Source organism: Malus domestica, chromosome 06, assembly GCF_042453785.1.
Source record: "Malus domestica chromosome 06, GDT2T_hap1".
NCBI lineage: Eukaryota > Viridiplantae > Streptophyta > Magnoliopsida > Rosales > Rosaceae > Malus > Malus domestica.
Window position 1 is genome coordinate 33,664,211 of NC_091666.1, and position 27,873 is coordinate 33,692,083.

At 36.7% G+C, this 27,873-nt stretch overlaps 3 protein-coding genes across 5 annotated transcripts; 2 read left to right on the top strand and 1 right to left on the bottom strand.

Annotated features, from left to right (window-relative positions):
• Positions 1–1,448: 1,448 nt before the first annotated feature.
• LOC103438009 (AMSH-like ubiquitin thioesterase 1) lies at positions 1,449–6,611 on the top strand. 2 transcript variants are annotated; one of them, XM_008376544.4, is made up of 14 exons: positions 1,449–1,904; positions 2,826–2,890; positions 3,033–3,108; positions 3,199–3,399; positions 3,578–3,672; positions 4,116–4,218; positions 4,292–4,338; positions 4,477–4,840; positions 5,058–5,147; positions 5,227–5,289; positions 5,398–5,472; positions 5,774–5,836; positions 5,998–6,050; positions 6,175–6,611. In XM_008376544.4, the coding sequence occupies exons 1-14, from the start codon at positions 1,785–1,787 to the stop codon at positions 6,347–6,349; spliced, it is 1,590 nt and encodes a 529-aa protein (XP_008374766.1). In that variant the 5' UTR covers positions 1,449–1,784; the 3' UTR covers positions 6,350–6,611. The 2 variants fall into 2 exon arrangements, with proteins under 2 accessions (XP_008374766.1, XP_008374767.1); XM_008376545.4 differs by having other exon boundaries at positions 1,535–1,904; positions 4,486–4,840.
• A 6,609-nt stretch (positions 6,612–13,220) lies between these two features.
• LOC103438008 (uncharacterized) lies at positions 13,221–14,000 on the top strand. The gene has a single exon (XM_008376543.4). It carries the CDS (start codon positions 13,221–13,223, stop codon positions 13,998–14,000), a length of 780 nt encoding a protein of 259 aa, XP_008374765.1.
• A 2,878-nt stretch (positions 14,001–16,878) lies between these two features.
• LOC103438007 (zinc finger protein BRUTUS-like) lies at positions 16,879–24,406 on the bottom strand. 2 transcript variants are annotated; one of them, XM_008376541.4, is made up of 14 exons: positions 23,932–24,406; positions 23,171–23,380; positions 22,023–22,217; positions 21,570–21,934; positions 20,992–21,217; positions 20,607–20,775; positions 19,318–20,508; positions 18,867–19,038; positions 18,506–18,727; positions 18,263–18,400; positions 17,927–18,161; positions 17,764–17,823; positions 17,558–17,629; positions 16,879–17,260 (listed from the first exon to the last, which is right to left on the bottom strand). In XM_008376541.4, the coding sequence occupies exons 1-14, from the start codon at positions 24,220–24,222 to the stop codon at positions 17,120–17,122; spliced, it is 3,687 nt and encodes a 1,228-aa protein (XP_008374763.1). In that variant the 5' UTR covers positions 24,223–24,406; the 3' UTR covers positions 16,879–17,119. The 2 variants fall into 2 exon arrangements, with proteins under 2 accessions (XP_008374763.1, XP_008374764.1); XM_008376542.4 differs by having other exon boundaries at positions 22,361–23,380; positions 23,932–24,404.
• Positions 24,407–27,873: the final 3,467 nt, after the last annotated feature.

Here is a 27,873-nt window from a genome sequence, read left to right on the forward strand (position 1 = left end):
ACAACCCAACAACTAAGACCTCCAAAAGATCACAGATAAACAGAGGAAGATTGCCAGACCAAGTACAATTACTCTTTGGATGGAAAGCAAACCTAGCAATTCTATTAGCTACAGAGTTGGCATCACAGCGAACATGGGAAATAGAAACTTCAGCGATCATTTCCATAAAGATCTTGGCATCTTCTATGATAGGTCCAATAGTTAACAAATCAGTAGAAGAATCATTCAATGCAGAAACAATTTGAAGTGAATCGCTCTAAAAAACTGTATCTTGTAAACCCTTTTCGATCACCAATTTGAAGCCAACTCTAACCGCCAACACTTCGATTTGAGTAGGAAAGAACACCTCCTGGAAATTAAATGAGGCAGCCCTGATAAAGCCTCCATTAGAGTTGCAGATTACCACCACCACACCACCAACAAACTTTATGTGTTGAAAACTCAAAAAGTGTGTTTTTGGACTTTTTATTTTTTGGGTTCACCACCCACTCCCATCTGTCTCTCTCTACCACTCACTCCCCTTTCTCTCCCTCCATTTCTCTCTCTACCACTCACTCCCGTCTCTCTTTCTCCTTTCTCTCTTGGAACCCTCTTCTCTGTTGCCTCTTCAATCTCTTCCCACTTGCATCCACCATAGCCACCACCTCAATCCTTCTTCCTCCAGCTGAGATAAATCGACGGCAACAAATAGTCATTGGTTTTGGGGGTCGTTGGATCTCAGATTTGAGATCGTCAACATGACCAACCTTAGTCTATCAATGCGAGTTTGGAGGAAGGAGTCGATAAATAGCAAAAAGGGTCTCCAGGGAGGGATGTCGTGGGTTGGGCATTTGATTTTTCCTGTTATGAATTAGTTTTGAGAAGTTGCATGTCAAACAAGGTTTTGAATTTAAAATTTTTAAATCAAAACATGTGTTTTTAGAAAAAAAAACAAAATTTCGAGTTCTGTTCTCAAATTGGATATCAAACTGACCCTAAAATTTCAATGCGTTTCTAATAAAAATACTCTTACATTATTTTTGGACGAAGAAATTAAGATTATTAAAAAAATTTAAAATGACAGAGATTTTATTTTCTAAATTTGTAAATTTTTTTTGTTTAGTTAACCTAAAAGAATAATGAAATTGAATACGAAATTTATTATTTTTAAACTCTTAATCAAAGAAATAGTCTTTTCACTCTTTTTTTTTGTTTGTTGCAAAATTTTATTCGGTCAAATTACATTACTGCTCTTAAATTTTAAATTTTTGTTGCGATAGAAGACTAAATAATCTTGTCACTCTCTTTTAATTGATAAAGAAAATTTCATTATTAGGGTAATTTAATAATCAAGTTAATTAATTCCATTCAAGTGAATTATAAAACAACTCATATGGAACTACGTCATTTATTCTGATTCTAGATAGATTAGTAAACAATTTTAACATAAAATCTAATTCTGTGTTCTCATCAATATAATTCTTCTTCGATACATTTTCGCTTAATTTCATTAGGATTAGTATATGAGCCTCAATAGTTGTAATTCAATTCCTACTTTTTTTTTTTTTTTTTCATGTTTCCCAATTTACCCCCGCGAAAGAGTTAAAATTACCTCCTTGTACGCACCCGTTCTCGGTTTTTCCAGTTTCCACCCTCTTTTTTCGTCTGGTTACGAAGCCGCCATTGACGACCTTGCCCCGGGGTTCCATGCTCAGAACTCAGAAGCAGGCATCGGAGCGAGCAAACCCTAGCTCCTCGATCCCAGAGGATGTTGCGTGTGTAGAAAGAAAGAAAAATTTGGTACGATGAGGTCGTCGTCTTCCTCCGATAGGATTAACATTGCCGCGAGTGCCCAGCGACTCGATGTCGACAATCGGATTCCTCTGCGTATCTACTTTCGGATCGCCAATAATATCCTCAAGCAGGTTTCACTTCACTCGCTCTTTCTCCTTAATTTTTCAGCAAATTTGTTAATTAAATTTTCATTAATTTTGAATTTATGCTGGGAATTTTGAATTTATTTGTTAATTAGCTTATTTTGGAAGTGGAATTTTGATTGTTGGTGCTTTGTATGAGCGCGCCTTTTTATATGGATTATTTAGATAAATTATCTGTAATTTGAGTTTCAGAAGCTGGAATATCTTGTATAGATCATTAGGGTTTACTAAGGATTTCAAGAATTCAAATTGGTAGCTTGCGGTTGATAGGACCCGAAGGATCAGTGCGATTAACAGAAAAATAGTAGAAGAAGAACAAACACAACGAATTTGGTCACTTGTAGGGATCATCATTATCATTCAAGTAGGAAATAACTACATAAATAAATCGAATGCAGTAAAGCAAAAGCAATATTTTAGACAGTTTCGGTGTTTAACACAAACCCGGGCATAGTGGCGTACTAGGATTCGTACAACCGACCCCACTTAGTGGGATAAGGCTTTGCTGTTGTTGTTATTGTTCGGTGTTTGACTCACTCAAATTATAGGAATGTATCAGTTGAGTCGTGAATTGCAGCTAAAGGGATCAGGTTACTTATATAGAGCTTGCTATTCTGGTGCCAATGCATCTTATCTTCTGCATTCATATTCTGATAACATCAACAGGTGTCCTCCATATGTGCCATATCCATTGCCGCTATAATGTATATTGAAGTGCATTTTTTTGCGAAATATTGCACTTACTTTTTCTTAACAGATTGTGATATGGATGTTTAGTTGTTCCTTTAACATCTTTGCTCTTTTTTATATTACTAGAAAATGATTAAAATGTATTTTCCCCCTAGTTTATAGTCTTGTTTTTGTTTTCGAATGTCGTTTCAGCTCATAAAAAAAATTGTTGAATTGTAGGCTGACATTTTTCGACAAGAGAAGAATATTATAGACCTATATATTATGCTACTAAGGTTTTCAAGGTATGTACGTAAGCACCAGTCAATTAATTATACAGTCAGCTAGGTTATATGAAGTAGGTCCAAAGTATACACAGAATGTATGTGGGGAGATATGCAAAAATGTTTAAAAGTAATGGTGAAACTTTTTGGTGTTCTACTTCAGTTTGGTCTCTGAGACAATACCGCATCATCGAGACTATAGAGCATCTATTCAAGGAGAGAAGGTTTTCTTGAAAACGGTAATGTTGTCATATCATCTTTAATTATGATAAAAGTTCTTTTTATTATTCTGTTTTTGTGCACAACATAATTTTAGTTTTTTGCTCTAGAAATTGTTTGATGCTCTGAATGAGCTCGAGGAGCTCAAGCCAGCAGTGAAACAGAAGCTTAAGCCAGCCATGAAACATAAGAACGATGAATTTAACAGAATAAATGGAAAATTTAACGACGGGTGGAGCCATAATAACCAGATTGATTTTGTGGTTTCTCCTCTCAAGAAGCAATCATTGATAAGCTATGATGCAACCAAGGTACAGTTAGTGCTTACTGCTTTGTCATACTAACGGACATTAGACGTTTCATATGAAAAAAGTGGAAACTACTGATCTCAATTTTCGTTCTTTGACTTTGTTGCCTGCCATTGTCATTTTCTCCTTATACTTTGCTTCTTCTTTCATTTTCCGACCACCACTATTATATGTATGACAGGCAGCAAGACCAGCTGCAAGAGAACTTGTCTATCAACCTCCGAGGTCTCAACAATTTTCCTATGCCAGGCCTTTGGAGGGTCAATTTCGCAAACTGTAAGTATTTATGTACTTTACAAAGGTGTCTCCTTTATATTCTTATAAAAACACTAAGAATCCCCTACATACTTTACGCACAAACTTTAGTTTACTTCCATGAGAGGGTAATTCGAGGATTTCTTGAATTGAGATAATTATACATATACTGCTTCCACCCTTTTTTGTACATGTGGATTTTAAAAAAGATTTCTAGCTGCATATTTATCAGAACAAAAAAATGCGTTTTGAGAGCCATCTTGTCTGTGGCAAAGATTATTCTGCATGTGAAGTTTGCTAATATGTCATTGTATTTGAACCTTCTTTTTGTTTCTGCTTTCTGTCTCGTGACTCGTCGCATATTTACCACACATGTACTGTACGGGACAGTGAGAAAATGAGTTAAGTTTGGTATTATGAAATGCTCCTGGTCTTGATTGTCCTTGCTTGTTTGCTTTATGTAGATCCATAGTTCCACGTCCAAATGAGGAAACTCTTTCCAGACATTCTATTTTGGGCCCAAATGGCCTTAATGGACAGTGGCAGCCACCTAGAAGTGATATAGGGGTATGATGGTATCTGACTATTGTTTTTGGTTCAAAGTAGAAAAAAAAATGTTCACTTTTCTCTTAAATTGCAGGTTCGCTATCCAAGTATATTAGACTTAACTCCTGTTGAAATTCCAAGGTATGTCTCCTGGTCAACTTTCTGAAGTTCTTTTCTGGTCCTGATACTAAACAATCCAGGCAGTTCTCATTCCATGATATATTTACTTATGTTTTTTAAGAGTTTGTAGCTTTATCTATGCATCTGATAAGTTTTCAGGGAAAACAGTGTGGGACAGTCCATAGAAGATGAACATACAATTAAAAAAGACGAAAAGACAGATATAAAGGATGCTAGCGACTTGGAACCTGAAAGGTCAAGTTTGGAACCAATTCTTACCCAGACTACTGATGGTGGCCAGAAGGATTTTACAGAGGAACTTTGCTCCCTTATTTCTTTCGAATCAACAAAAACTCCTGGTCATACAAAACTTATCAGACAGCCTTCTCCTCCTCCTGTTCTTGCGGAAGTACAAGACTTGATTCCAGCAGTTTCACCTCAAGTGTCTGAGGTAGAATGTGGACTAGAGACTCTCTCATCGGATGAACTTCTTCGTGCTGAATCTCCCCTGCAATTACACATTGTAAGATTCATGACAAGTTCTTTAATGTTTATTGTATTTTCTCCCTTTTTGGGCATTCAGCTGTTTGTCAGGAATGGAATATAGAAATGTTTAAATGCAAGATCTTTCTGATGATAAAAACTTCTGATAATTATTCGGTCATGTACGCGGAAAATCAATCACATTGACAAAAATCTGTAGGTGCTTCCTTTACCTAATAATTTGTTTCTCTTTGCAGTCAACGACAATGATGGAGCATTTCATGAAGCTGGCTAAGTCAAATACTGATAAGAGCTTGGAGACGTGTGGCATCCTAGGAGGCTCACTAGTAAGACTGCATAACTAATTTACTGTTCAAAGTCTTTGACTTCGTAAGATGCTAATGTTTTAATATTTCCATTTGTCAGAAAAACAGAAAGTTTTATGTTACAGCTCTCATCATACCTAAGCAGGAGTCAACTGCGAATTCGGTATGGCAGTTTTGTGCCTTTTGTACTATTTCATGTTTTGGCCTCACATATATCAGTATACTTGGCATGGTGATATAACTCTTGTCCAATATACATTTTTTTTAACAGTGTCAGGCCACGAATGAAGAGGAAATATTTGAAGTTCAGGATAAACAATCTCTCTTTCCTCTTGGCTGGATACATGTGAGTAATTTGTGCTTCAATCGCTGATCAAAACATCATGCTTTGATCTTCCTCTGATTCATGGATGAAAGCCAGTTTCATATTTGATTTGTTTGTGATTTCGCAAAAAGAGTCGCACTTCCGTAGCTCTTGGTTTCATTTAAAGGATAATAATATGTAAATGTAATATGCTAAAAAGCATGTCTGTAGTTGCATCTGTTTCAATGCCTAATCTATATATGCTTAAAGTTTACCCCGGGATTTTCTTTATTTCCAATCATAATGCTGACCATTCAATTGTTCATTATGGCACAATTTTCAGACGCATCCTACGCAGTCTTGTTTCATGTCGTCGATTGATCTCCATACCCATTATTCATATCAGGTGAATGCCTTTTGTCATCTGCGCATAGCTTTCTTTGTGTCAGTTGGAAACCACTTTTAAGTGCTTAGAGGATGTGAGTTTATTTTGATAGACAGATGCTAAGATGTTAATGTACAAAATTAGAAAACCGCGGTTTACACAAATGCTTATTCCATGTTCAGATTATGTTGCCGGAAGCTGTTGCAATTGTCATGGCACCACAAGGTGGCTCAAGGTAAAAGATCGATCACATCTCCTTGAATGTCTTGCATTATTGGTGGTGTGACCGTACTGTACATAATTTTTGCTTGCTGTACATCATTTTTGGTACATTAGCTTTTGTTTTTTCACATGTACAGAACCCATGGCATTTTCCGATTGACAAACCCAGGTGGTATGTCGGTCATTAGACAGTGCCAGCACCGTGGTTTTCATCCACATGATCAACCACCTGATGGTGGACCCATTTACAAGACCTGTGCAGATGTTTATATGAACCCCAATCTAAAGTTTGACGTTATTGATCTTCGATAGTTAGACAAAAGGTATTCAGATGGCTCTCCTTCATTCCTGCAATTGTTCATACCGTCGTATGTACAAGTATTCTTTTCTGTGTGTAAAGAATGATATGTTGCCAGGCATGGCTTGAATTGGGAAGAATTGGGAACTGTTTTTGTCATTTGTCGATTGTTTCCCAAGGACGGATGACTAATTAGTAATTAAGCATTGAGTCGAAGAATGTTGCGAGAGTGACTTGCATTTTACTGGTTTTGTTATCGATATGAGGTCTTTAAGATATGCTCGTCTAGAGAGCTACAACTATTTGTCTGTGATGTACATGTTCACCTGAATTTTTCGGTAACCCTAATCGTTTTCATTTTATGTGAAGGAAATAAGGGTCACCGAAGACGATTAGGGTTACCGGAAAAAACGTCTTTACTCTCTAACTGTCAAGGAATGGGCCTTGAGGATTACATTATCTCCCCTTTTTTCTCTTGACCATTTTCAATGAAAGAAAAGCATCTTGGACTGGGTACCGGCAAACCATACGATACAAACGATTCCTCATGAGTCGGTCCCTTTATAACTTCCTTTTACATGAAGCTGGTGATATGATGATTGCTTAGTTGTGGGTCCACAAGCAAACATAACTTCGATCACATGTCATTGTGACAGTATCACAAACCAACATACTTGAATTACATAGCAATTTGTGATGGGATAAAGTTTATGTCTATACCCTTACCTATGATCATCAATCAGGACGGCTAAAGATGAAACCGGGATGCCTAAGTGCCATTGTCTTAAACCAATCATGCGACGTTATGTGAACTCGCTAAAATACGTCAACAACGCTTGATAGGTTTAGGATACCGACACCACCTTCGCCTTGTATGTTGAAGTAGCTTCTTGTACCCATCGAGTATTCTAATGTCACACCATTGCTGAACACTGATCCAGCAAGATACCACGTCCAAGTGGGTCAAGTTGGTCCCATATATATGCACAATGAGTGGTTTATCACCATTGTGGTAGTTGTGGGCAAGTCTCTGCATCTTAATCATCCAACCTAAAGAGTGACAAAGGAGACTGGTCACATGGCCAGTTGCCACATATGGATTGCATGTCCTCTACGAGGTGGAAAGAGTTCGAACCTTTTGGGTCCATACTCCCAACCCTCCCCCATGCCTTAAGGTTTTGCTCATCTAATCTACTCTTAAGTCACGGAAAGCGAAATTCAAACTTGATTTTAAGAGAGCGGCTACACTGTCTTGACTAACTCAACCTGTATTATCTACTCTTAAGTCATGGAAAACGAAATTCAATCTTGACTTTAAGAGATCGGCTACACTGTCCTGACTAACTCAACCTGTATTATCTACTCTTAAGTCACAGAAAGAGAAATTCAAACTTGACTTTAAGAGAGCGGCTATAATGTCTTAACTAACTCAACCTGTATTTTCAGCCTTAACTACACAATAGCATGTTGCAATTCATAAACTATTGGGTTATTCAAAGTATAAGAAAATTACTCGAATGGACCTACATGGACAGTGAGGGCTTAGCTTACAAGTTTGTTCTTATCCATAAATACCATTTTAAGCTAACCCCTTTACTTAAAAATGGAGTCCTTGCTTATTATATGTGGAGTCAAAGGTCAATAATGTTGAAAAAAATAAAAGGTCAACAATGTCCACCAAACATGTTTATTCAAGAATATTCTAATAGAGGCTCAAGAATCTGATAATTTTAAACGTTACAGCATCAAGAAGCAAGCGAAATTAAACGCTTCGTAAATACACGGTAACAAGAGGTCTCACTGGACATAACAAACATCAACTCTCACGTCAATGAAAACTTTTTGAGAATGACAAACACATCCTTCCAAGCAAAGGTGTATTAAACTATTATATGAGGATTGGTGGATGCAATGTTTAATTAACTCTCAATAATTTATGAGAAGATGGAGTGCATGACTATTGCCAACGAAGGTTGGTTGAGTTGATAAAGATCGTTCTCTTCGTTAGACTAAAATTTAAGTTTGAGTCCTGCTGCCAACACTCTCTTAGTAGGCGATCTGTAAAAACTAAAAAAAAGGTTAAGACACCCTCTGTAAATCCTCAAAGAGGTTTAGTATGCACTGAGCCCTGAGATGGGTAGCCTCTTCTCCTCCTTAAACTTTTTAGAATTGAAAGAGTGCATGAATATTATGTGCACCCAAACCTAACCTAACCTAACCCAGTCAATTGTACTAGGCCATGGTCAATCCAAAATCTTTGATGGCAATGGTATAGCATCACCACCTCAATAATTTAAAGTATCTTTCAATCTCAAAGTTTCAACAAACCCTATTATTCTTTACTATTATAATGCTTACTCAGTCCTGTGTACCAAGTCATCGCATGCTCTGTGCTTTGACATAATTATAGCTCATGTTACTAAATAAAATTATGGGCCCATCTGAGGTAAGTATATAATCAGTCTTGTCCTGCTCATATGAGTTTTTTTTTAGGGATTGTGTTATTGACATATATATATTTTTTTAATCTTTCACATTGTCTTTTAATTTTCAGTTGTAAGATCAAATGAATTGAAGATGCTCATAACAAAAATTAACAGAAATGTGTGAAGGTAAAAAAAGTGCAGGTGTATGCGTACCCTATTTTAATTGTACCAATAAGAAAATCACGTCCTATTATAAAAATGCTAGCAACATTTTTATTTGAATATTCTTGTTCTACCTTTTTTATTATATTCCATCATGTGCTATGGCACGACGATCTGAATTGTCTGTTTTTTAGGTTACATTTAGAGACCAGTTTTGCCAACAATCAACTAATTCAAAAGTGTTTAGTCATATAACGGTTATTTAATCAAAAGACAAAACATGTTTTTCATATAAATTTGAGATTTGACAACATTAAATGAGCGGTTAAATGATTTCAGATTTTTGTTTTTGTTTTGCACAACTGATCTTTAAAGGATGAACTATAAAGTAAATGATTTTAATCACCGAACAACATTATAGAATACAAGATAGAAGGAAAACTGAAAAAATAGAGCCGAGAAGGTCGGTAGCATCCCAATCCAATAATTAAAGGCAAAAAATGAGGCAATTATCAATTTATCATGCAAAGATTGGAGGATACCAAATACATATTTGTTGCATGAACTACTCAATGATTAGCAAATCTGTTTTGCAATTGCCAAACCAATGGTTGGAAGCATCTAATTTTAAGTGTTTTTTTTGTTAGCAAAAGATCAGAATTTAGATTTGGTTTGTCGGTCGGTCGGTTCTTTCGTCTGATGTGAGTTGTAACCAGACATTTGTGCAGTAATAAGCATTTGATCCTACTGAATAAATTAGAGTTTCTGAATTTCAGGAATATCTTTTGCCAAGTTTTTGGCTTACCTCAATCACACTTGTATTGTAAAACGTAACAGAATCCTCTTCGAAACCAATCTTTTGAATTTTGGGATAAAAAAAAGGGTCATTTTAGTTCCGGTCTCTAATCATTCTAATTGGTAGACTGAAACCTTATTTGTTTAAATATTTTGATTGAGACCCTTAATATCATTTAAGATATTTAGCTCATGCATTTATGCATTGAATGTCCCACAAATTATGAAATTTAAACAAATTCAAACAAAATTTTTATAAGATAATAAATACTTAAAATAAATATTACAATAATATTGTTCTTCACACAATTATAGCAAAAAAATAATGTACCCACATAATTATTCTTTTAAAAAAAATAACTACTGATATATTTTAAAACATAAAATAAATACATATAATTAGGATGGGTACAAATAATTAAAAAAATGTGTACAATAAGAAATTAATATATGGGTACAAATGAAAACTGAAAAGAAAATTGGTACAATTAAAAAACAGGTTGCAAATTACAAATGGGTACAAACGAAAAATATATATATATATATATATATGATAAAAAATTTAACCATAAATATAAATATACCAAAGTCAACATTTCTAACACTAAATGAATATTCCTTCAAAAAATACTAAATAAATATATTTAGAAATAAAAAATATTTCATTATTGAAATAATTAATGACGTTTATTAATACCTAAGAACTTTGATCAAAATTTGAAAAGAAGTAAGGTTTTAATCAATCGAGTAGCCAAAAAATAGATGAGAACCTAATTTCTCCTAAAAAAAGCACAACCGTTCACGTAAAATTTTGCGGTTGAGGGTCGCTCTTCCTCTTTAATTTTCTAACCCGTTCTCTTTCTCTCAATATTGTCGCCTTCTCCTCCGGTGGCGATTAACAAAGCAGATCCGCGAAAGAAAGAAGAAGAAAATGGGAGGGGTTGAAGGTCAGAGAAATAAGCAGTGGGAATTGAGGGGAAGGGAGGTGAGTAATAATAGGGAGGTTTGCTGGATTCGGATAGTTTGGATTCAGAGAGGATCTGTTCACAAAACGAAACTACCGCCTTTAACACGTACGTCACGGTAGCGTAGCTGCCATGTTTGATCACGATGCTGTATCCCATCATCCCATCTAATAACAAAATTTAGTCAGGACCTATCTTTGCTGAGTTGAGAAAATCTGTTGTGTCATGACTTATGAGAATGAATTTACGTACAATCACGACGTTAATGTGACAATATTTTCAGTCTATTATACATTATTATGCATTTTAACTTACCTATTTTTGCTGAGTTGAGACAATATGTTGTGTCACGACTCAAGGATATGAACTTATTTACAATCATGATGTTAATATGACGGTATTTTCAATTTATTATACGTTATTATGTATTTTAACTTACCTACATGCGATTGAGTAATGAGCTTGGAATATCATAACCTTAACCTCCCAATTGCAAGTAAGTCATTCTCGTACTACGAAAATAAACAGCATTGTGTTTACTAAATAAATTGTAATTGAGCTTCCACATGATTTATAAAGTCTTTTGCTAGAGCAAGATCTTACGAAAATTCATTAGTTACATTTTTTACAAAGAATTTGAGCAATTACTAATTTACTCACGATTTTAATTGGTTTTACAAATTGCTATGAATATCATGCATTATAAAACCTAATTTCGTAAAGCATGAGGATCTCAATGAAGTTGGAAAGTCCCATTCACTAGCTTCCGATTTGTACCAACAAAAATATCTTCCAAGGTTACATAATATTTGAGATTTTGCGTTGCATTAAAATGCAAACAAGATGTGATTGGATTAGGAGAATTTTCAAGATTAGTGGTAGCAGGATATTCTACTAACGATGTAGAATAAATGGTCCAGTGGATAGAAGAGGAAATGGACTGACGGAAGGTAAAAGGGCACAATAGAAATTTACAGATTTAGCTAGGCTCTAATATGGGCCCATGATACATTTTTTGAAAAAAAACCGTTCATGGCCTTGTCGTGACATATGATATATTTTAGCCATATGATATTGTTAGGATTACAAAGCAGCATTTGAAATTCTGTAATAATAATCAAACCCTTCAATTACCGTTTGAATTATATATGTCGTTTTTAATTTTCTAAGACCTTTGAGTTTCCCCAAAGTTGCGTTAGTGTCATTATAAGCTGTTTGGCTGTTTATGTAATCTCATCAACTCAATCTTTAGACAAACAATCCTTTAGACTTTCTCTCAAAAATTGATGAATTTTAGACTTTCAATTCTTCAAAGAATTACGCTTGTAATCCTTAGCTTTGTGCTGCGTCAATTAATTTGTTTATTGAAACTTTTGATTAGCTTTTCTTTATACAAGAAAGGTTATGAGTGAAAGAAACTTTGGAAAACAAGAAGAAAAGGGCCTACTTAGTGGTTAGGATGGCAACCCCAAAAGTCTACATATGGCAACACCAAGAGGAACATAGACCTTGTCTTTATTTTGAGAACAGACCTCACATTTTATCTCCATCTCACCCAATTTAATCTTCCCTTACTTCTGGCTTTAAAGAAAAACTACTAGAAGCTAAAGAAATCTCATAGTCTTGGCTTGTTTTCCTCTTTTTCGAGCAAGAAACTTACTTTCCACCGGATTGTGAAGTGTCACTGTGTCATGCGTTCGCAAATAATACTTGTTTAGTCTGAACTACCATCAGAATTGCATTCCTGTTGCATAAAATCTTTCTTCATTTTAGAGTCATTCATTTTCTCAGTGTAATAGTAGTTTCTTGCAGTGTAGTTTCTCTATTCCCACAAGTTATCCAACGCTGCAGAGATTTTTTTTCTCCTCATTCATCTTAAAAAAGAATAAAAATAACATTATATATATATATATATATATATATATATATATATATTGGTCCAATATATATCTATAACAGTCTCCTTCTTTTGTTTCTACTTTGTAGAACAAATAACAATATCAGCACTAAAAGCTGGGAGATTCATCCTCTGATCTTCGAAATTTCCAAGATATACACTGTTCTTGAAATTTGTGCAGCACCAAAAGCTGCCTTTGTTTTTTACTCCCTCTTTGTTCCTTCAAAGATTCCTTTTTTTTTTTTTTCTTTGTTCCTCTTTTTTGACTTCCAAGTCCAACCCAACATGTCAAGTTTGAATCCCTCAAAAGTTGAAACTTCTATCCCAATCCATTTCCACATGCCATTGCCATACCAATATTAATTCTTGAACTTCAACTCTTAATCTCTTCTGAAGAATCTTGGGGTCATAGTGTTTTCTTGCAGATACCCTCTCCTCGTTCATTGTTGGCAAGTGAAGGTTGGTGTCAAGTTGAGAGTCAAAGTGTTTTTTTACAGATACCCTCTCGCTCATCGTGTTGGCAAGCGAAGGTTGGCGTCCGGCTTCTCAACGTGTGGATTGAAGATATTTGTCGAAGAACCCGAAATTTTTTGCTCCAACACATCCTCATCAGTTCCTTGATCAATCAAAGATTATCAACATGTGCTCAGAAACTAGTCCTCCCAGACTATCATTCTCCCATGATCTTATACAACCAGATGTTCTACCAGTTGGTCGGAGAGACACATCACTCTTGGACATGAACTGTGACTTTGAGTTCAGCTTCAGAAGAAGCAGCTTCGAGTGTCAGTCTTCCTCCGCCGACGAGCTGTTTTTGCACGGCGTAATCCTCCCTATGCAGCCGAAAGAAAAGGTTTCGAACAGCGAAGTCAAAAGTTATTCTTCTCCTGCTCCTCTTCCGAGTCATCTTCCAATCCATGACGATCATAATCCAAAGAAGAAGAGCAAGAACTCGAAGGAAGATATAGATTCGAGTTCCGATCATTTCGAGCAGAAGCCTCAGTCGAAATCCTTCTGGGGATTCAAGAGAAGCAGCAGCCTCAATCAAGAAAACAAAAAAAGTTTGTTTTGCTCATTGCAACTCTTGTCAAGAAGCAACTCAACCGGATCAGCTCCGAATCCGAAAAAAGCTATTTTTAAGGATGTTCATAAACAAAAACAGACGTCGAATATTTCAATGTTGAAGTCAGCATCATGTTCATCATCTTTTTCTTCATCGTCTTCGTTGAACCCGCATGCATCGCTGGTGCCGAGGCCGCCGTTGAGGAAGGGATACAATGGATCGTCTTATTACGGCAACGTGGTTCGAGTTAGTCCTGTGTTGAATGTACCATCTCCTTACATTTCTAAAGGAACTGCAAAGCTCTTTTGTTTGGGTTCTTTTTTACACCCCGGTAAAGATAAAAAGGGCAAGAAATGACTTATGTTCGATTACAAGCGATGTTACCATTCTAGACTTTTGTTCACTTGCTTCCTCGTCGAATGTTTCAGTTTACATGGAAAGAAGGAAGCAATGTTTAGCTTATAGAAATTCACTTGCAATACCGTTACGGTTGGCAGTCAAATTTAGTATATGATTAGATTGAGATATCGAGTTAATAATATTACTGAGTTAAAAGAGTGGGTGAATAGAGGGGGTTGGAAGATTTTAACGTGTTAAAATGTCATTAGTTAGGAGACACGAAATGTATCCCTATTATTAAGGATTTGTCTTCATTGTGGTGGGAGAATTGCTGTTGTTTATATTCTAGGTGTGCTTTTGGTTCATGTCTATAATGCTAATCAACATACACCCTTTTTGAAATTGGTAGTTCATTGTTGTTTCTTTGTGAGTGATTTTGTTTGCTATTTTTTTTTAAGGGATCAGGTGGTAGCGAAGCTATGGCAGCCCATCTTTTCAAGGGTCGGAAAGAATCACATAAACATTTTAGTTTTTCTGGTCACTATTGTGTGATTCACGAGTCAGGAATCAAACTCATAATCAATTGTGTGAATAGGGGCCTAGAATTAGCCCTAACTACTGGGGTACCCCTTGCCCCTTGGTTGTTTGAATGATTCTGTTTTCTCAGCTAACCTTTTTTTTCTTTTTTCTTTTTTTGTAGCTCTGTGTGAAATGAATCAAGGGTTTTTATTGGGTAGTAATCACGACACTCCAAAATGAATATTTTTCTGAACTTTGAGCGATATAAAACTAAGAAGAATGGGCAACCTGACTACATGATTGATCATGTTACTCTTACAAAGAAACATGCTCTTTTGTATTAGAGTACCATCCGGTCTCATCACGTAGGTACAACCTTCACAATTTTACTTACAGTGGGAGTGTCCGATCGCTTATTATTTATTAATTGCATAGTTAAGTTGTTTTACTGAAAATTTCTCTAACAAACGTGAAGTGATGAGGATTGAAAAATGGAGGCAGATTGTCTGCCCTCCTGTTTAGATGCACTTCTTATCCTCTTCTATTTTGTACGGTTATCAAGTCATATCAATATTTTATATTAATTTTTTTTATAAAGATAATAAGATAAAAAGCAATAAGAATATAAAATGTTGATGTGGCTTAACCGTGATCGTACAAATAGAAAGATATAGAAAAGACACCCAAACAGGAGAGCAGACAATCTGCCTCCTTGAAAAATCACTAGAATTTCTCTCTCTTCTATTAAGATTTGTGATTGAAGAGACAAAGGAAGCTGGTTTCATGCGTGGAGTGGGTTGGAAAAACACCAAATCCATGTTTGAAATGTCATACACTTTATAGATTTCTTGTCAGCATTAAACCTTTAGCTGTTGAACTAATTTAATCACGGACCATGTCTTCTGTTCGTCACCAAAACTTCTATACATATTGGCAATTGGGGTCCCAAGCAAGCAATTGCTAGATGCTTTTTCCCGCACAATGTGCAAAAGACTTAGCTGTCCAGATCTGTGCCAATGCTTGGAGATTACTCTTTGGATGACGTTGGATTGACACAACAATGATGGACATGTCATTCGTGATGGATGGAAATCACACCCTTGTGCAATAGAGTTTTCCATCTCCGAAATTCTTCCATGCTTCAGTGTATTGGACATGGATCATCTCCAGATTCATTGGTCCTAATCCATCAAGTCACATCATTTAGTTTATTGAAATTTAATCAAACGGTCAAAATTATTTTAACTTTTAAAATGAGTCCCTGTTTGTAGCTGTTGGATTAAATTTCAATGGCTCGGATGATGTAACTTGGTGGATTAGGACCAATGAATCCGGAGAGGATCCATGTCTTATAAACTAATATTTTTTTTTGTTATAACTTAATCATTAGATTCTTAACCAAAGATTTAAGAATTAAGTAGTTAAAACCCCTCAACCTTTTAGTATCATTCTAATTGTTCTCAATATTTTTAAACATTCCAAATAAGTATCCAACCATTGAAATGTCACATCTGTTAAATCCCAATTAATTTTTCCCTTAAATGTACAAGTGAAAAAATGAGTCCCACTTTTTAGCTTACTTGGACACTAAAATAATAATAAAAATAACTTTAAAAAAGACAGGAAGATGAAAAAATAAAAAATAAATAAACAAATTCACAAATAAAATGGAAATAAACAAAAATGAAGATTGGAGAACATCAAGCCCTATCACCTCCAAGCTCAACCTACGACCATTGGAAACCTCGTCCCAAACTTTATATTCAAAACCCAACAACTAGTTCAGCTTCTAGTTTTTCTTTGTGGTTAGTGAAGATGGTAGTAACCGCAACATGACAGTCCATACCATTTCGGCAACCTCCATGACCTTTTTCTCAATGCTGGCAGCTTGAGTTGTAGGGTGAATTAGGTGGTTGAGTGTTGAGTTTGGCGATGATAGCTTGATGGAGGTGTTGGTGACTGTTAGTGAAGGTCATGCTTCCATGACCCTCTATTGGTCTTGGAGATAAATTAACTAACAAATTTAATAGGTTGAATACTTGTTTGAAATGCTTTAAAAAGTTAGGATCAATTTAAAATGACATTAAAAGGTTAGGAAGTTTTCGGTACTTAATCCAAGATTAAACGAACAAAACCGTAGTGTACAAGATGCTGGGAACATCTTTCTCAATCAATATGATTTTCATTCAAGTTTCGTCCAAAGTTGCATCTGATGCTCACAATGGAAGAAAAAATGTCCTAGCGTGCGTCCAGGTGCAACTTTTGGACAGAGAAGTGAACAAAGCGTGGTGGAAAATTTTACAGTTTAAGTAAACAGGACCGAAAACGTTAACGTAAGAAAGGAGGGAAAAATCCAACGAAATCATGGATCGAAAAATTTACAGCACCAAAGAAAAAGCTACACTAGCAAATTTATATACAGATGGCTTTCAATGCGCTCCGTTCGAAAAATGAATGTCTCAAAACCAAGGCAGGATGATACTTACCAGGCTTCTACAAAATTTGCTGTGTCGGATGTCAAATAACCAGTTTTATGGTCACGGGAAAATTGAATTGCCTGTACAAGTATCTACAAACCAACATGTATACATCTCTTTGTCAAAAAATAAAACCTGTCTTTAGTTCGGTGTTGAGCAGTCGGTATATGATGTCTCCCCCTTGATCACCCGGGTGTTGTAAGATCCGCAGTTCCCGCACTTGTGATATAGCCAGTGAAACCGTGAGGTACCCTTTCGATCACAGTCGTTACATAGAATGTCCTGGTTGGAAAATTAACTTGTCAGATGGTTCCTTTACTATTACGCCTCTAAATTTCAACAAAATAATGCATCTATCACGAGTGAAGATGTGCTGTCTTTAAGGAAATGAAAAGTAACAGAACAAATAATATCGTCAAATTAAACACGTGAAGACCAAGTCGCAAGTTTGAATGAGACGGAACTATCATAACGTAGAACCTTGTAATCTTCTTTGAGATAGGAGACCTACTAATTCAGCATGTCAAGATGACTAAATTCGAGAACATGAATATAATAAAATGAGTAGAAGCAATGTACCTGACAACGGTTCCTGTATTCCTCTGGAAGCTGCTCGGCAGCCAATAATGCGTCAAGCATGCCAAAGTAAACCTGAGTAGGTATAGAGATTAAGAAAGATCTCACAGTTGGGTTTCATAAAGGATCTCAAGAGATAATGACAAAGCTTCTCCAGTAACGAAAAAAGAAGAAGAAAAAAGTTAAAAACAAACGAGAAATCCTCTTACTGCCATATCTCCCAAAGATTTGCTGCAAATTGGACAAGTATAGTGACTGGAAGTGTATGCCTAATAGAAAACGACACGGTAGTTTAGTTTTACTTTCTTTTAAAAAGAAAGGAGAAAAGCACATGGCAAATGGATTAAAAAGAAGCTTTATAAAAACAGAGACCTGAAAGCAAGCAGAATGCATGTAGTGGCCACAAGGCAGAGCTCGAACCGTTGCACTTGATGTGAATAAGAAATCACAGCAGATGGGGCAATTTGTTTCTAAACTCTTCTCCAGGCACTTGTGGTTCACTAACTTTATCCCCAGGCAACAATTGCATGTCATGCAATGAAAGAAGTCAATGCCAAGACCCTTTCCAAGTCGGCATAAATTGCAAAATGGGCAATGATACACAGTCCTGAAATTGTAAAAGGAAGATGTAATTTACACATAAGAATTCACTAATTATCAGAATTAAAATATGTACAAAATTGAAATTTCAATTAAGAACTCATATACCTTTCATCGTCAAAAAATTTACATATATTGCAGTAGTACTTTGCCATGGAGAGTTCATTGCATGAAGGTGTAGTGCATATTGGCCCAACAGGCTGAACGGTCAGGCAGCGCATGCACATCATTTCAGATGTTGCTTTCCTGCAATGGTTAAGAGAAAGTCAGAGGTATTACCCCAAAAAGAAGAATAAGAATAAAGTTAATGTGCAGTAACTTGAAATATAAGTGTTGATAATTGAAAAGTACCTATCCATTGAATGATCGCTCACATTGTCATGGCAAAATCTACACGTAAATAACTTGCCACAGCAAGCAGCTCGGAGTTTACAGTTTCTTTTATAGTGTTCACACCCAAACTCTTTTTTCTCAGCATCTCGATACATTGGTGAGTGTCCAACCATGTCTTCACCATTAGATGATTCTCCAGCTATTTCTTGAGGTAACTTCTGCTGAGTAGCTATCCAGCGGCTGAAATAAACGAGTCAATCATTATTTAGGAATTTTGGCCAATAGGGTTATGTTTTTTAGACGTCATGATCTAGTTTTTGTGTCAGAATAAGATAGTGTAGTAATCTGAGAAATTCTAGAAGGTTAGTATAGAACTAACCTAGTCATAAGATTCTGCACAAGATATGCCTTTCTCCTTGGATCAAGAGTCGCATCACGATAAACCTTTCTGATCTCTGACTCAAGTTCATTTTGATTCATACGGAAAATATCCTTCCAACCAGGTTTGAACATCTGATCAGTCTGATCCAAGCTTTCTTGAAATTCAACCCCTAAAACAAAATAAAAGTTAAGATAAGCTAAATTAATCCAGTTAAGAGGCAGCTTTTTAGACATTAAATTCACTGAAGCTCAGAATTATAATTGGGGTCCAGCTGGTACTTGTGTTCCCAAAATCAAGTTGGTTATTCAAAAATTAACTTGATGGTACTAAAAAGTCTAATATTTCCCATTAGGAGTCAGGACAAAGGCATAGCCCTCATTCGACATGGTGGATTGACTGCCTTAACTGTGTTTATCTTCGACAAAAACACCCAGATCGTGATACAAACCTTTTTGAGGAGTGCTACTTTCCGATGTTTCAGTCTGTGAAGTTAATTCTGAAATTCCTTTCCAGCATTCATTAAGCCACTCATTGAACATTGTATTTTTAGTTGCTTGCTTCCACGTATCCATCATTTTGTTCTGTTCATCCTGAGTAAGTGCAGAAGTCACCCATGGTAACATTGATTGGAGCACCTCAGCACCCGTGGTCCCAATAATGCGGCCAACTATTTTGTCTTGCTCCTCCACAGTGAAGTGTCTGCCGAATAATGGCCACAGCTCCAGTTCTTCCCTGAAAATATGCTGATCTAGTGTAACCTTGATTGATTTGCACATTCCTTGAAGCTTCGTAGCTAGCTTGTCATACTTTTTAGAGTAGTTACCATTAGCAGCAGAAAAGCCAATGCTACTTCCAGCTGAATCCTCGTCCATGTGATCCTTTTGCAAGCTTTTATGAAGGTGAGAAAGCTCCGACAGAACACATGAGATATCTTCAAATAATTTCTCCTCCTGTTTATGGTCCAGTGTGTATGAGTGACTCACATTATGAAGCGCCTCTTTGGATTCCAGTGCAGGAAACACTATATCATCCTCCGCATTACTATGCGCTCTGTATAATCCCCACAGTAAACGAAACCTTCCTATGAACTGCCGAAGAGTGGTTTCATCACAATAACTAAGCTTTCCAGATTCACTATCTAAATACTCCAAATCTTTGCGTATGGCTTTATGAAATTTAAAAATAGTATCAATAGGGCGTTCCCCACAGCCAATATCAGAAGAAGAATGATCCATTTCCCAGACAAAAAGACTGGAATTCAGTGATGGGGCACCAGAGCTGAAAGATAAGGATCGCAAAGACTTGGCCCCAAAAAGAGAACTCGGCCCAAGATTATTGCTGTTCACTCCTAAACCTGGGACACGGCAGGACTGGTCACTACCATTGTGTTTGCATGACATAGAAACATTTCGTTTGGCTGGCCTCTTCACATTATTTGCTTGAGCTGGTGTCAGGCTGTCTCTAGCAGACGATGCGGAAGAACACGCACATGCTGAACGAACAAAACCTTCTTCAATATCAGTGAAGCTTTTAACAGGACAGCAACCAATTGCACTTGACGACAAGCATGAACCCTGACTACGAGCCTTGCATGCCCATCCCGAAAAGAGTGTTACTAAAGCAGAATCAGGCACTGGAGCTGAATCATAAACTAGATGTCAGAATAGAAAATGACTAGTAAACTTTTTTATTAATATTTTTCAATTAAAAGGTGAACATAAACAATAAATACAGAACCTGCTAACTGCATGTTTTTGAGAAAATTCTTTGTTTCATCTTCAGTCAACGTTCCAACCAGCCAAGGTAAAACACGCTCAATCAGTCTTAAGGGCATCATACACAAAGATTGATACAAAAGTTCACGCTGCCTTTTGAAGCTGAAGTGCTCTCGAGCAAGTGGAAGAACCTAGATATGCAGGGAATGGAGCAATTACCGTTAGGAATTAGATGGGATATTAATTCTGTAGTTCTAGTATCTATTATCTAATAATTATCGAACATGCCGTGCTACCAATTTATTATCATTTAAATATAATTTCTATGAGGTAATCAACCTTCCACACAACTTATAAAAGCACCAAAAAAATCCAGAAGAATTATTGTAGCAATAAAGAAACTTTACCTGAACTTCTTCATTGCTAAAGTGCCTCTGGATAGTTTCCATTATTTGATCAGCATGAGAACATAACTTTGCATAAAAATCAGCGGAAGTAGAGATGGCTCCTGCACTTTGAATATTTTCAATCAAACACCTGAATTCGTTGAATTGACTTTCTTCTTCAGCATGCTCTTGGAAAAAGGAAATTTTTCCATCAACTGCTGGAAATATGACCTTGTCCTCAGCAATACTGAAATCAGCAAATAAGTGATGTTAAAATAAAAAGGAGAGAAATTAAGATATATAATCACAAGTGCAGGTGAGGAATTCATTAGGAGCAGACTCTAAATGATACATCAAGTGACAGAAACAATTCAAAGAGTAGAGAACAGGGAAAAACTGGAATTATTAAAAATTTAATACCAAAATTGAATCATACCCTATGACATATTAGCTTTAACATGTTGCAGTACCAATTCATGCAAGCATAGTAGAAACTTTTTACTAACCACACATCATTCAAAATGGAAGAAAAACTAAAATCCAGCAGAAGTTAAATGAGTTGACTTTCCATCAGATACATGATAGATATGTAGACATACCTGTGAAAGATGCAAACTTCAGCGATAAATTGCAACCTCTCATTGAAAGCTGATATATTAGTAAAATCTCCATAACATTGTATCTTCCTAGCCTCCTCAGCTATCTCATTTAACTCCCTTTTAATGGCATTATGCCAAAGAAGTATTTCATTTATTGGGTGCCCTGCAATGTTATCAGAAACATCAGTACTTGATTCTAAGTACTTCCTTTTCCCAGTCCTGCACTCGCATGCAGAATTTTCCTTCTCCATATGTTGACTTGATGTGCTAGCACCAGAATCCACACAACATTGGAACTGAGGGGCATCTAGACAACTTCCGAACATGTCAACACTGTTTCTACCTCCCATCCAGGTGAAAATGACCTTCAAGTAACAAAGAGCTGTCAGTTATGTGCATTTGGAGAGCAATACTAGAAAAAAACTGAATTCTTTGACCAACTCTGAACATTACTTGTTGAAGAAGCTTTTCCTCTGGAACAATCTTCCTTAAGCATTTTTGCAAATCCTGATGTTCATCAGGTGAAACAGATGATGAAAGCCATGGAAGGAACTCGGCCATCATATTCACAGGAATGCTGCACAGAAACTGCCAGACCAGAGCTGCCTGCTCTTCAACTGAAAATTTCTCAATGAGTAAGGGAAGGACCTGCCAAAAATAAAACTGAAAATAAGTTCCGATCTCACTGTCTAAGTTCAGCATAAAAGAACATTTCTGGAATATGAATAAAGACCTCCAAGGAGGTCCCTTGGTTGACAAACGGAAGTTCCCTAAGAAGCATAAGTCATCACCTCTTCCAGTTCGTATGGACAGCTATTGTGGTGCTCACACTATATGAAGAAAGATCTCCCAGGGGGTCCCTTAGTTTACCGTAGTTCCTCCATTCCCTTCCTACTGCGGATGCGTGGGGTTTCCTTGTCGTTGATGTGTGTGTGTGTGTGTGTGTGTGTTTGTATGTGTGTGTGTGTGTGTGTGTGTGTGTGAGAGAGAGAGAGAGAGAGAGAGAGAGAGAGAGATGAGTCAATTATGTGTACACACTAACAGAGACAACTTGATGCACATAGAAAGGGGATTTTGTGTGGAATACATGTGCTTGCTACCAATCAGACAGTTTTGTAGCTCCTAATTGAAAACATTCCAGGGCAGAAACTCAACTAACAGTATATTAGTGGTTGAACTTTGTCGGGAAACTTTGTGTTCAGTAACTATGGTGATCATCAGATTTTCTTACTTGTCATAGCTCCTAATAGACCAAAATTGCAAAGTTGGATTTGCATGGCCAGTACATTTAGTTAAGGAATTTCATGAGGAAAAATAAGTAAAAGTGATGATCATTAATGGTTATTATACTTTCCATAGAACACCACCAGGAGCTTATCACAAACTGACATAGTATAACCACATATGCAGCCACGTCATAGTATTACCACTAGAAAATATTATACGAATACCAACTATTTTAGAAACTCTCTTTCCATTTTTTTCATCCATAAAAAGCAATTACAAATAACACGTAAATGATTAGGAATAACACGTTGGCCCAACTGATGGTATATAAAAAAAAAGAGTAAAGATTCAAACTTCAAAAAAAGAATCAGCACCTGTTCCTCCTCCTTTGCCAGGTGTTGGCTAACTGATGTTTGTAGAGCTCCTGTACAAGACGCTAGCTCTCTTGGGAAATTTTCATCATTTTTCGCATTTGAACTTAGCAGCTCAAATAGATGATCAAAAAGATTTGTTTCGCCCTTATGCTCAAGCGAGTATGTTTGTGCTACATTCTTCACGCGTATATCAAGAGCTGGAAAGATTACCTGAATTTCTAAAAACAATCACTTGATTTGGAAAGATACAAAGAAGCTTGCGACTTTTTATTAATTTTTTGTTCTGATGGCACTACAAGTGTTCGAAACCATAAATAGAAGAGAAGATGCAGCGGAAAACAAAATGTCCGTGTGACATTGCATGGCCGGGCTGATAGAAAACTTAAACAAGAAAGAAAATTTTGAAAAACAGAATACAGTTCAAGTTCAGCCATTAAATATTAACTCTACTTTGATGATGCAAAACGAAACACCATCCCAGTTCGGAAATTGAACAAAGCTATATCAACAAAGGATCATGATATCTTAAAATGTTAGAAATAAAATTGCAATCTTTACCAACACACATGTAATTGCAGCAAAACCTTCACTAATATCAAAGATTATACACAAGAAACCAAGACATACAGCTATAATTCAGAAATCAACACTTTATCAAAATTCAGAATAAACTAATTTCTTCGAACAAATTGAAATTCCTGAATGCGATTTCAAAACTCAACGAAAACCGAATCCAACAAATAGAGAGAAAAATCATTGACCTCGTCTTCGGCATTGGAGTGGTGCTTGTAAATCGATCTCAAAAAATGGTAGCGCTCGAGCAGCGGCCGTATATCGGTTCTCTTTCCGGTGGCGAAGGCCATGGCCAGTCGGTGGAGCGCATCGAGCTCCTTCCGAATTGCCTTGTGAAAGAACAGGAAAATCAGAATCGGCCTCCTTGTCGGCTCCTCCGTGCTCGCCAAGCAGCCATTGACCGATGACGATTCCACCTTGTTGACGGAATTCGACAGAACCACCAGTCCTCCGCCTCCATCCGTTAACGGCGCCGCCATCCCCGTCTTCCAGGAAATCGGAGAATTCTCTCTCTCTCTCTCTCTCTCTCTCGCTTTATCCTTCTCTTTCTCTCTCTAGCTGGGCGCTTGCTCTGATAACTGAACTTTCTCTCTCTACAGTATTTTTATCCGAATTTAATTTTTGTCGGTTATTTCGTTCGACGGAGAAGGAGTAGGTCGATAAAGATGGGGAATGAGGAAGAGGAGTTTTTATAGTCCGCACGGCGCCACGTGGCGCGGACGTTCGCCACTGTGGGCGGTGATGTCATTAACGGCTAGTCACGTGAGGCACTTGTTCATGTATGGTAAGGAAATTACCAAAGAATTGTTTTTTCATACAGAAAATATTTGTTTCTTTTCTCTCAATTAATCCAATTTTTGAAACAAAATTGGTGATTTTTTTCCTTATTTTCTTATTTCGAACCATTTATAATTAAATAAAAACAAAAAATATCTAATGCCAGCTTCTGTCAGGTTTTTCAAAGAGGGATTCGATCATAACTGACGACATTCTGACTTCAATAAAGAAGAATTGAAGCATGACCATAAAGGAAAACCACGGAAAAGAGCCACAGTAGTTCAAATTCAATTAGCTTGACGTATGCGTGCTTGAATTCTATAGAGATACGTATGTGATCAGTAGCTGAGCCAGACTTTGTATTTTTAAAAGTTAATTAATAGCTAAAAGGTTAGCGAAGGTTATCTCTATAAGTTTTATATAGCCTAAAATTGTTTATGGAACTTGGGGGCTGTAAATAATACAACCACTTCCGATCTGTATATAACTACGTAAATTTGGTATAGAGGCATTCAATCTTAACTTTGTTGATTAGAGTTAAAACTCAATTTGTTTTGGCTCATACCTAAAAGAGTGCTTAATAGTATTTGGTAATTTAAGAGCCTTACCAACTTGATCAATTATTTGAACATCAAACTATACATATGCATTATTATACGTTGAAAGCAGACTAATTTAATCCTTGTGGTGTAAGAAAATGAAATCAAATAATTAAGTGAGTCGTTTTCGAGATGGTTGGAGATTTAAAGACTAGAAAGGGAAGGGCGTTTAAGGTTGAAGCCTTGAAGGCACACAGGGTGCTCGTGCCAATTGTGCTGTGGTTTGACTAGGCTCGTGCCAGCCCACGCCCCCACAAGTTACACCTCAGTTTTGTCGAGTTTTTGAGTCGTTTGCAATTTCTTTCAGAACTGCATACTCTGTTTTTATTAAATTTTTTCTATTTTAATATCGCGTTGTTGTATGATTGTATCTTTATTTGCTTAAGCATAAAATAAAATATTTTTAAGGTTAGACTTAGGAAATGGATCACTTGGGGAGATTATTGTTTGAGGGTTCGGTGTATGGTGAAATTTCTATAAATGAATAATGTTAGAAATTTAGAACTAACAAAAATTATTAATTAAAGAAGTTATTATTATATCGATAAATGAATAATTTATTAATTTATCGATAATTCAGATTTTTTTTATTTTTATTTTTGTGATTAAGAATCAATGCATGTATATAATAAAAAACAAAACAAAAAATCATGTATCTTATTGAGAAAACAAAGATGAGTAGAGGGTTTAGGGCTTTAAAAAAACGTAGGAAAACTAATGAAAAGTCTAAAAAAACTTTTAGTTTTAATGAAAAAGATCGTTAAAAGTGAACCGTATCAGGAGTGTTTCGTTAAAACTCTCTTAAAACTTTTAAGATAATTTAAGAACAAGAAGATAAAGTGTTTTAAAAATAAATCCCCTACAAGATAAAGTGTTTCAAGATGTTTTATGTACAAGAATCTAAACTCTATATATACACGTAATCTCTTTAGACTCCACAGCATATCATGTTTCTCTATGAGGTCTTGCATTGACTGGATAAGAAAGTGAACACAGAAAATTCCTGAAACGAAAGAGACAAGAACAACGTGCACAAACAAATATTATGTATTTGATGATTTTGGGTTACAATCTCTCTCAAATTTGATCATCTGATTCGATCTCCGTAAGGTGTTGATTTGTGGATGTGTGATTGATCCAAAGGGCCGTTGGGGCTTGATCTAAGAATGAACGTTCTTCAAGGGCCGTGGACTTGATCTTGAAGGTGGATTTGAGTGGATCTTCAAAGGGGCTTTTGGGCTTGATCTTTGAAGAACAGTGACGAACGGATCTCCAAGGGCTTTTGGGCTTGATCTTGAAGAACAGTGATGAACGGAACTTCAAGGGCTTTTGGGCTTGATCTTGAAGAACGGTTGGATGTGTGGATTTGTCGACGTTGTTGATCCAAAGGGCCGTTGGGGCTTGATCTTGGATGAACGGATGATGAACGATGGTGCTTTCTTCAAGGGCCGTCGGGGCTTGATCTTGAATTGGTGGATGGTTTATCCAAGGGCCGTCGGGGCTTGATCTTGGAAGAAAGATGAACGAAGAACGAAGAACACTTTCTTCAAGGACCGTCGGGGCTTGATCTTGAATTAGTGGATGATTGTTGATCCAAAGGGCCGTTGGGGCTTGATCTTTGGATGAACGATGAACGAAGAACGCTTTCTTGATTCTTCGGGAACCTGGATGCTTGAGAGCTTCGAAGTTTCAGAGCTTCAGAGCTTCAAGAGTTTTGCCTAATGATTTTGGTTCCCCAAATGAATGAAATGGGCTTGTATTTATAGAAATTTTCAAGACCTAATTTTGAATATAATATTCCAGATGAAATAAGTCGTTTCTGCCAGGTGTTGACACGTGTCCTATTTGATGACTTTTTCAACTCATTTCAATTTTCGTTGAGTCACACGCTACGTATAAAATTTATGTAATACATGAGCGTTGAAACTTTGATTTATCGGTCAACATTTATTTACCGAAATTTTGATGTCTACAAATGCCCCCACTTCAAGTCGCGTCGTGTACATGTGCTTGTCGCGTGTAGGAGATGCGTTTTGAAGTCCCTTACTGTAGACGTCGATCCAAGGGCCGTCGAGGCTTGATCTTGAATTGGGCTGGAGATTTCTTCAAGGGCCGTTGAGGCTTGATCTTGAATTCGGCTTGAGATTTCTTCAAGGGCCGTTGAGGCTTGATCTTGAACTTTGTTTGAAATTTCTTTAAGGGTCGTCGAGGCTTGATCTTGAAGGTTGAAATTGGACCACAAGGAGCTTCATGTGGTAGATGATCTTTGGCTTTGGTAGTGGATGAATCGGCACGTATTTTGTTGCGCTTGTTGACTTTCCACAGCTTTGATCTTGAACTGGGTTGGAGGATTTTCTGAATTCCTCCAATTGTTGATTTTCCACAGCTTATTCTTGAACTAGGTTTTGATTTTGAAGGTTGAAATTGGACCACAAGGAGCTTCATGTGGTAGATGATCTTTGGCTTTGGTAGTGGATGAATCGGCACGTATTTTGTTGCGCTTGTTGACTTTCCACAGCTTTGATCTTGAACTGGGTTGGAGGATTTTCTGGATTGATCCAATTGTTGATTTTCCACAGCTTATTCTTGAACTAGGTTTTGATTCAAGGGTGGTAGACACTTAATCTTGAATCGGACTTGTGATTTCCTCAAGGGCCGTCGAGGCTTGATCTTGAATTTGGCTGGAAACTTCTTCAAGGGCCGTTGAGGCTTGATTCTTGAAGGTTGACTCGAACACATGGCAAGCAGGCACGA